A 10,519-nucleotide genomic window follows, 5' to 3' on the forward strand; every position below is an offset into this window, starting at 1 on the left:
TGTAATCAAATGTAAAATAAAGTTTTACCAAGTTTTATATGCACTTCAAATACATAAATCTTAAATGTAGGTCTAAATATATATTTTTTTTTAGTGTGTGCAACTTACCCAAAGAATTCCAGTTGACTAATTTGCTCCCAGAACTTAGCACTTGCCTCAGTTCCTGCACCTGATCAGCCATTAGTGAGAACTCTGCATCATTTAGATTATCCATCAGAGAATGGTAATGGTTTACTAACTTCTTCAGTTCAATTTTGTACCTGCATGCATAACAGTAAATAGTAACAAAAGTGTCAAAACATACTTCAAGAGACATTTTAAGGAAGTTTTTTAGGTCAAATGTCATAAAGGTTTAGTAAATTAATTGACCATATGCACAGAACTTACTGTAATTAATGACAGAATTTTCATTTTTGGGTGAACTAACCTTTTAAGTACATAATATAAGACATCTGGAAAACTTCCGGTGAAATGTCACTTGTTGTTAATGTCCTGAGGTAGCTTTAACAGCATCAAGAGTGTTTACTTCGTTTATAATCAGAATATAGTCACTTAAATACTCAGGCCCAGCAATAATTTAGTTATTCATATGTAAAACGACATAAAAAAGATGCGTCCCTTTAGTGTTCCTCCTCAGCAAAATTAAATTCAACCACCAGTTTTCACACTTTCGTGTGAAAAAAATACTGTAAATTAAATATTTATTGTGCACTTTATTTAGATTCATGAAAGAAAATGGGAATTTTCACAAGTGTGCCGAAATCAATGATCTTGCGCTGCACTGACTGACAGCTTCTGTGATTATAAAAGGCTTCCGTGATAATACTTCTGTGATAATAAATGTAATTCGTTTGCAATTTGAAGAAAGGTTATTGTTTTTCATTGGACTTTGTGACTTTTCCTACTTCATACTTCACTACAAAAAAGTGCTAAACCTTGACAAAATTTATTCTTAAACCTAGTAATTTTATAATGTTTAATATTTCTTCAAAAGCTAAACTTGTGAAAAAAATATTACAGGAAGTGGCTAATATGAGCCAATAAATGCTCCTCTGCCTTCATCTACTGGTTATAGTGGTAATTAATGTCTTTTTTATTTTTGAATAAAAGATTTCCTACATCTTGAAACATTCTTTTACAAATGGGGACAATCTCAGAAGGATGAACAAATAATGTTTTTGGTCATCACATTAAAAATAACATTTAAAGTGCTGGAAAAATGTTGCATGTGCATATCCTATTACAGTCACTGTGTTTCTTATTCCAAAGTTCCTAATTGCTTTAAGTCTTTATTGCAATCAATACAACTGGTTTATTGGCAAATTAGGTAAGTGTGATAATTGCATTAAAATAGAAATACAATATAAAAATGTCAACCATTGATGGTTTTGTGTCGATGTAGATTGACTACAGAATAACAGCTAACAGTTTACAGGAAATGGCCAAGCTGGCTAATTGAAAACCAGGAAGTAACCGTGCATATAATTGTAGGAATTAATTATAGCCAGACTACCTTAGAAACTTGTCTTCTAGCACAGCCACATTTTGTGCCTCATTTGGTAATAAGATGCCCAAGCGATCCAGATGTTTGGTCTCAGATATGATCTCTTGCAGTTCAGGGGCAAAATCTACAGAGAAGCGCACATCCTTTTCCACAATCCTCTTTGAGCCCTGAGCAGTCTGCAATCACAGCCATATTCAGGCATAATAGCATTAATGTTATTTCAGAGCACTGGTTTTAATACATGGTGGCTTTGGAGTAAAAGGGAACATAGGCCCTGAGATCATTAAGATTTTAGTTGTTTTCTCATTTCCATGCTATAAAGACCATTATCAATTTTGACCATCTTTTCCTCACAGCTAGCAGACAGGTTTCCCTGTCACTGCAACGTACGGTATTTGGTTGTATGGAATCTACATAGACAGTCCCAGTACTGTTGACCATGATCAGCACACTTCTCTTCATGAGAAGGGGCAGAGTCTGATTAATCTCTGTTTTCCAGTGGTTATAGAGCTCAATCTCATAGTCCCTCATACGCAAAGCCACCTCTATGAATTTGGATTCCACCTGTAAAGGGAAAAATAAAAAGACATTTAGGATATTTTCATTCATATAACTGCAAATAAGGGAGAGCATAAGCATATGCAAAGAGTTTTTCTCTTTTTCTGCGTACCTAAGTTCAAGTTTGTGAACTCTGATAGGTGTAGATGTAGAGTATAGGAATGTGCAAAACAAGTGCAATGACATCTATCTGAATGTGTATGGCTGTATGGATGCTTTAAAGGGAATGAATATAAAGATGCACCTTTTCCAAAACTGGCTAAAAATATGATAACATAATATGATTTTAAATTTTAACATTTTAAATGTTATCTATCTATCTATCTATCTATCTATCTATCTATCTATCTATCTATCTATCTATCTATCTATCTATCTATCTATCTATCTATCTATCTATCTATCTATCTATCTATCTATCTATCTATCTATCTATCTATCTATCTATTAATCCAGCAAACTCAGATTAAAGTAAGACAGTCACTCCCACTAGCCACTTTGGCAGGTTGAATTTAATTTCAGCTTACAGCCACATGATCGTTGAAGATCGTCGTATCACAAAATTACAATTCAATTAACGTTACAATTCTTTATCGATCAGCTTGCTGTTAGTGAAGGCGGAATAGGTGGAATCAAGCTGAATGACACACAACAGAAGCGCTCTCCTTGCTCCTTGTTTTAAAGAAGATACCTGTCAGATTATTGTAGAAGTGAAATAAATTAGGAAAATAAAAAAAAGTTATAGAAGTTTAAGTTTATGAAAATATAAAAATCTAATTGTTTATATTATATAATAATATATTACAAACATGTTTTACGCTTAAACTACAAGAAAATTTTCAACATTCCAAATTTTAGGTTTATATATTTCAAAAACCTTCTTTCAGTAACATTTTGTGTGGGCACAGTACCAAACTTTTTCACTAGATGTCATGAAGTAGTTTATGAAGTATACATCATCTTCAGAAGTAGTATGGGCAGTTTGGCAGTATTTGATTTGATTCAACTTCTAATAAACATAATTAGAACATGTAGTCCTATGTTCATTATAGCTCCTTTGTTCTCTTGTGCTCCGACTTCTCACGATAACTTTGTATTAGAAAAAAATGTTCGCGTGCCGTAGTTTATACAGGACTGGCGGGAAATTTGCATTAATACAACTTCATTCTACATGTTATGTGGTTTATTTTGATAGGTGAACTGTCTTTGTAGTGTTAAGAGAGAGAAAACTATGGCCGATTTTTTTTGCACCTCCGTGGGGTGCGTTCTTACACAGTAACTTTAGAGAAAGACAGCCTTGCCACTATAAATCGCTATTTTTTGCACTTAACAGATGACAAGCAAGATGTTATAGAATAATAATTTAATAAAAAACATTTGACCTATTTTTTGACTTTACTGAAAATGTTCCATTGCGACATCTGACGGGTTTTCCCAGATCGCATCACACACACACATATACAATGTATATATATATATATATATATATATACAGACTAGGCACTAGTAAGCACTAGTAGCTAATGAATAAGTACTAGCACCTAATGGAATAGATACTAGTATCTAAAAAATAAGTAGGGTACAACGGGGCTAAAGGCACCCCAGGGTAAAAGGTGCATTTGATTTTATTTCCCTCTAAACCACTAGATGGCACAATCAACAACACTTTCAAAAACATCCGCTTTTCAAGATGCAGGTGGAAATTTGGCTGATCCTTAACGTGATCACGGGCAGCAGCGCGGAGTTGTTTCTGTGCAAATTTGATATAAAATTTGAAGGTTTTTTTTAAATGATAAAGCAAAATTGTCAAAGCAGATGAGAATAGCTAAAATTATTGAGTATATTTTGAGATAAAGGTCTTCTTAATTTTCAGTTTTGTTCAAGGTAATTAAAGCAACATTTTTTTCTATAATGGAAGAATACGTAAAAGGGATGCTATATGGGGTAAAAAGTGCACCTGCTGTTGGGACGAAAGGCACAATAATTAACATGATAAAAAATAGCTGGATGACTTTTTCATTTGTTGACATGACATGGTTGGATTCAGATGGTAAATATCATGTATTAAGTTGGTTGTCCACCTTAGAGATAATCACCATATTTATATGGTGGGATCTATTATGGGATTTCCTTCAACGCTATCAGTATCTTTTTTTAAATAATTTTGTTTCTGTATTTTTAAAATATTAACATATTTTAATGACAGTATACTTATTGAACAAAAATATATTTTTTAATTTAGCAAATTAAACAGAAAATAGTACAAACTTTGCTAAAGTGATTGTTTTGAACAAGTATTAACTTATTATTAAAAACATATTATTTTAGCTAAAGTATTTGTATACTTTTGCCCCATGCTGGTGAGCCTTTTACTCCGTGTGTGGGGTGAAAGGCCCCCCTTGCCACCTCATTCATTTATAAAATTTTTAAACAAAATACATCACTTTTATGATTTATTTTCACACAAAATCTGTTGCTCCATAAATGTTCAATACAAACTTTTTTTTTTTTTTCTGTAATCATAAACTATAGTGAAAAGCACTTTTTTCTTAAGGTGTGCCTTTAGCCACGTTGTACCCTACTAGTAGGAAATAGATACTAGTACGTTTTAAGGATTAAATGTAAAAACGGCTTGCCATTTTACTTAGTGACAATCTGGAATGACTTACTACTTTGCCCTCTTCGCTGTCCATCAGCTCACGTGCCTTCTTGAAGCGTTTAATGGGGTACTTCATGCGGTCTAACAGAAAACGCTCCCAAAAAATGGCTCCTCCCACAGGAGGATGATTCTTATTCAGAGGTGGATTATCTTTGAGTTCCATAAATACGTCATTTAGAAGGTCCATCTAGGCAACAACGACACCAAAGAAGACTTAAAAACAGCAAGAAGAACACTTAAGAACAGCAAGAAATGCAATCTCTGTATCACCATGACAGCATTTAAAAATCAAATGTCCTAGGTTTTTTAGTAAGCAGGTCTTGAGGCACCTCTTTGCAGTACTGAGCAAGAATATCATTAAACTTCTTCATCAACTGTTTATTGATGGCATCTCTGGAGCGGATGTGCTTGAATTTCAGCAGCAGGTCAAAGGCTGCAGATGAAGAACGTAGCGTCTTGAAGGAGTGATCAATGAAACTGATAGCTTCTCTTTCAATGGCCTTAACAAAAAGAGAGCATTTAATACAACAAAAATATCAAAAGAAGAAAATAAATGAAAACTGACAATATAGTTACTGCCAGAATTTTACCTGGACGTCAGATTTAAATTGTTGTATGACCATTTTCCAACTGCTCATTTTGCGGTTATCAAAAGGGTCAAAAGTAAGTTCCTCAAGGGGTTTGATGAGGCAGTTTACACGGTGTAAAACATCATCTATTCGCTTTGGATCACCCGTCACTGCTTTTAACTCCGGTCCAAAGATGATGTAGAACTCGTCCAGAGTCTATCAGTGCATATTAATTTGTGAGAAGGTTACTGTTTGTGAGGAATACTTCCTTGGACAAATTTCTTCATGTAAAATAGGTATGCTTGATCTAATTTGGCTAACCTGCAAGATGTTATACAAGTCCTGACAGATTGAAGCCATATAGTCTGTCTTTTCAAACAGCTTTTTGCGATTAAATTCCCAGCGGGGATCACGATCTGATTTCTCAATCTGTGCACGGACCTCAAAATAACTGGCCTTCCACTGATCCAAGACTTGCTTTCCATCCTGAGCTTTGGCCTTGGCCACCGCTCTCTTGTCTCTGCATAATATCAATAAATGTGGTGAACACAATCATTATAAATTAACATTGTGTGTTTTAAGATAATATTATGTGGAACTTAATTGATTAAACATTTAATAAAAAGTATACGCCTTATTTTATTTTAAATGTCTAACCCAGACACAAGTCTCTTCAAATGCATCATTTTCATCTTTATGTGTCACTGCTGGCTTGTGGTTTGACTTTTACAGATTTTGCTTACTCACTTAAACAGAACACGGACATTTACGACTCTCGCAACCCTTTCAGACAGTTCCCAGGCAATGCGTTCCATCAAAGATTCCAAACGCTCATCTGTGCTGTAATGCCTGGATAATATCCAGATTATACGCAGCCCGTTCATCAGTTGAGGAATAGTGTCCAAGACCACTTTGAAATCTAGTCCCGTGACAAGGTTCTGTAAATAATAAAACATTGATGAGAAATACTAGATTTTTGAGCCTTGACCTCAAAAAATTCTGGAATTATTTACTCACTCATATGGCGTTCCAAAAGAGAAAAATTACAATAAACAGTTAACGGTATGAGGACTACTAAATAATGAATTTTGTTATTGGGATGCTTTGAGTTTTGAAAACAGAAACTACTGATTTTTGAGACACTCTGACCCATACTGGTTTTTAGTGTAAAGCTGCTTTGAAGCAACTGGTATTGTACAAAGCACCTTATGAATAAAATTGACCTATTTCTATGTGGGGCAGCAACACAGAAATGGTTACTTCTCACCCTGAAGTGTCTCTCCAAAGTGGTGAGGAATTGTACATTATTGGCAGACTCCTCATGGTATTTTCTAAGCTCAGCTGTCGTCTTTTCCAGCTCCTGCATTATAAATGAATCGGCATGGGTCATCACATCCAGAATCTTCTTCACCACTGGCAGCTTCAGCTGCTCACTCAAACTACTCAAGACAGCAAAACGTTCACGCCAGAACTCAATCTCAGCCAAAGGACCGGGTCCCTTCAGTGATGAAAAAACAGTCAGTCAGTTAATCCTTTAAATTATCTGTTTAGGTTACAGTAGAAAGAATTTCATCTTGATTAATTCATTTGAAATTTTACAAACCTGTGGTTGCTTCCCTTTCTGCTCTTCGATAACAATTGTGATTTGTGTGTGCCAATTCATCACACACTGCTCAAGTTTCTCCACCATCCCTGGATTAGACAAGAGCGTCTCCACCTCACCCTCCAAATCAATATCTGAAACGTGCAATTTAAACTCACCTATAACAGAGATAAAAAATGTTAACATTGATCGATAATAATAAATGTTTCTTGAGCACCAACTCAACATATTAGAATGAGTTCTGAAGAAAAACACTGAAGACTGGAGAAATGATGCTGAAAATTCAGCTTTGCCATCACAGGAATAAATTACACTTTATTTATTATAATATTTTTTTACAATTGTAATCATATTTTACAATTTTACTGTTTTTTGATCAAGTAAATTAATCTTTGGTGAGCATTAGAGACTTCAAAAACTTTGAAAAACTAGCATACCTTCAAGCTGCTGTAAGGTTTGGTCTATGACCTGCAAGAATTTATGTGTGCTGTGGAGAAGATCATCTCGGACCTCAAAAGCTCCACGGGATTCTGCAGGCTGCTGTTTCTCTTGAGAGTCTTGAGAGTCAGCAACACCTTGATAGCCACCATCAGTGAGCCTCAGCTGGTTCACTGAGAGAAGAGAAATATATACCTGCAAGGAAAGAGTTCAATGTAAATTTATAAGTATATTCGATGGTATAATTAAAGATAATCCATTTTTTATGGGAGTGAGAGGTTTAGTCACGCACATGGTTGAGAAGCCCTCTAAGTGTCATCAAGGGGTGGTCATTCATCATGCCAAACTCAATAAGTTTGGGCATCAAATTATTAGCCTCATTTATGTCCAAAGGTTCAGTGATGGTTTCTGAATAGGATAAAACACCTATGAGTTAAATGTGCAAGTTTTGAGAGGCACATTTTGAAAGCATTCCACCTACCTTTAGTGTTTCTCAGGAAGTAAAGGATATTGTATTTCTCGAACCTCCCCGGGATATTGTTCACATCCATATGAAGCTCTACATGATACACAATCTGAACCTCAATCTTGTGATGGGGAGGGAATAAAAAATTGACAAAACAGCAATATTTAAAATAAATAAATAAAAAATATAGCTAATGAGATCTCATACACATCTTGATTTTTAATAAATATATTTTATAATTTGATAAAATAAATAAAATGTATTAAATGCATTAAAACATAATATAAAAAGTTAAGATCTCTTTCCTGTCCTAAAACAGAATGGTATATACACTGAAAAATAAAATGTATTAAATGCATTAAAATAAAATAATTAAATAGTTAAAAGTTAAGATTTATTTTCTGTCCTAAAACAGAATAGTATATACCAATAAAAAAAATATATAAATAAATAATAAAATAAAATAAATTGCTGTTTGGATTTAAATGCTTAAGAGTCTATGACTGGATCATTATTCCAGTGATTATTATGTTTCTAGCATGTTGTGTGCTTGACAACAGTTCTTCTAACCCTAATTGATGGAGTGTGTAGCTTTTCATTTATTAAACAACCATGTAAGAAGACACATCATGGCCATATTCCAGGATGACCATGTGAAGATTCATCAGGCTTAAATTGTGAAAGAATAGTTCAGAGAGCATGAAGAATCATTTTCACACATGAATTGGCACCTCTGAGTCCAGACCTTAAATTAATTGAAAGTCTTTGGGATGTGCTGGAGTAGACTTTACAGAGTGCTCAACTCTTGCATTAACAATACAAGATCTGGCCCAAAAGATGATGCATCTTTTAATGGAAATAACATCACAACATTTATTTCCATCAAGAGGTGCATACATTTTTGGTCAAGATCTAGAAACATAATCACTGCAATAATGATCCAATCATTGAAATCCAAAAAGCTTTTTTTTCTCCTTTCTTTTTTTTGGCCAGGCACCTTATTGAATTGCATGGTTTTAAATCATCTGGTCCTTGAGAAGCCACATGGTATATCACACTGTGTCATTATTTATTTAACAAAAATAAATCCAAGATGGAAAAGCCATGGGTGACAAACTAAGGACACCCTATAATTCAGCTGCTTATAGATCCACCTTTAGCAGCAATAACTTGAAGTAATCATTTTCTGTATGATTTTATGATTCTCTCACATCATTCTGGAGGAATTTTGGCCCATTCTTCTTTACAATGTTGCTCCAGTTTATTGAGGTTTGTAGGCATTTGACTATGCACAGCTCTCGTCACAGCTTTTCAGTCAGGATGAGGTCACGGGGCCATTGCAACACCTTTATTCTCTTCTTTAGCGGTTCTGTTGCAGAATTGCTGGTGATCTTCTGATCATTGTCCAGTTGCATGACCCAATCTCAACCAAGCTTTAGCTGTTGGACGGATGGCCTCACATTTGACTCTAGAATACTCTGGTGTACAGAGGAGTTCATGGACGACTCCATGAATGTGAAGTGCTCAGGGCCTGTGGCTACAAAACAAGCCCAAAATCATCACCCCTTCACTAGCATGAACTTGATATGACTTGGTATGAGGTGTTTGTTCTGATATGCTGCGTTTAGTTTTCACCAAACGTGGTGCTGTACATTATGGTCAAACATCTACACTTCGGTCTCCACATCACAACATTTGTAAGGTTGTTTTCTGTTTTGAATGTCTTCCACTTGTGAATAATCTTCCTCACTGTAGAATGATGGACTTCAAATTGTTTGGAAATGGCTGAACAATAATTCCCAAATTGATGGCAGCAACAATTGCTTCTCTAAGATCATTGCTGATGTCTTTCCTCCTTGGCATTGTGTTAACACACACCTAAATGCTCCAGACCAGCAAACTGCCAGAACTTCGCTTTTATTGCTTTTATAGAGGTGCTCACACTTGATGATGTTCAATTAATCAAAGCCATTTGATTAGCAGCACCTGACTGATATTTACAATAAACAATAAGGGTGTCCTTAATTTGTCACCCATGACTTTTCCATTTTGGCGTAGTTTTAATGTTAAATAAATAATGACACGATGTGATATTTTATGTGTTATTGTTCATCTGAGGTTTTATTTTCCAAATTTTAAGGCCTGCCAAGGACCATGATTTTTTTTATTATGTCCCGATATGGAAAACCATGGAAGTCAAATTATTTTTGTGTGTGTGTATATATATATATATATATATATACACACACAATGAAATATACAATTAATAATTACATTGGGAAGTGGTTTATCCCCATTTGTTGCCTCTGACAGGCCATCAGCTGTAAAATCCGGACTCTGAGAGTCTTCTGGGTTTGAGGACTCCTGGCTTTTTCTTTTTTGACTTTTTCTTCTCTCTTCAGTCATGTGTGAGCAATGGAAAAAAGACAAGAACAACTTGAAACTTTGATGTATTTCTTTCTAATCATATTAACCAATGAGGAAGCACACTCACTGCTAGCAGGGGTTTTCTCTCTGTCTGACAGGAGTGTCCCTTCAGACGAAACAGATGGACTTCTCTCCGAGCCATTCTCCGTACTTTCTACCAGATCTTGGTGTATAAGGGCAGGGAAATTATTTACTATTACACATGTAAATGACTTGGTACCATAAACATAAAAGAGCCGCTAAAGGATTAGTTCACTTTATAATTAAAAATTCCTGATAATTTACTTACCCCCAT

The 10,519-nt window shown here is 34.9% G+C and overlaps 1 protein-coding gene across 1 annotated transcript in view; it reads right to left on the bottom strand.

The window, feature by feature from the left end:
- dnah10 (dynein axonemal heavy chain 10) overlaps nucleotides 1–7,735 on the bottom strand; it is a 35,801-nt gene extending 28,066 nt beyond the window's left edge. The window contains exons 1-12 of the mRNA XM_067405924.1: nucleotides 7,624–7,735; nucleotides 7,331–7,526; nucleotides 6,894–7,051; nucleotides 6,558–6,788; nucleotides 6,038–6,228; nucleotides 5,612–5,810; nucleotides 5,312–5,506; nucleotides 5,051–5,221; nucleotides 4,732–4,908; nucleotides 1,925–2,068; nucleotides 1,514–1,671; nucleotides 109–260 (exon numbers count right to left, since the gene is read on the bottom strand). Coding sequence (XP_067262025.1) covers nucleotides 109–260; nucleotides 1,514–1,671; nucleotides 1,925–2,068; nucleotides 4,732–4,908; nucleotides 5,051–5,221; nucleotides 5,312–5,506; nucleotides 5,612–5,810; nucleotides 6,038–6,228; nucleotides 6,558–6,788; nucleotides 6,894–7,051; nucleotides 7,331–7,526; nucleotides 7,624–7,695 — 2,044 coding nt within the window. The 5' untranslated portion in view covers nucleotides 7,696–7,735. The remainder of the gene's footprint in view (nucleotides 1–108; nucleotides 261–1,513; nucleotides 1,672–1,924; nucleotides 2,069–4,731; nucleotides 4,909–5,050; nucleotides 5,222–5,311; nucleotides 5,507–5,611; nucleotides 5,811–6,037; nucleotides 6,229–6,557; nucleotides 6,789–6,893; nucleotides 7,052–7,330; nucleotides 7,527–7,623) is intronic.
- Between the last annotated feature and the right edge of the window lie 2,784 nt (nucleotides 7,736–10,519).

This window comes from Chanodichthys erythropterus, chromosome 13 (assembly GCF_024489055.1).
Source record: "Chanodichthys erythropterus isolate Z2021 chromosome 13, ASM2448905v1, whole genome shotgun sequence".
NCBI lineage: Eukaryota > Metazoa > Chordata > Actinopteri > Cypriniformes > Xenocyprididae > Chanodichthys > Chanodichthys erythropterus.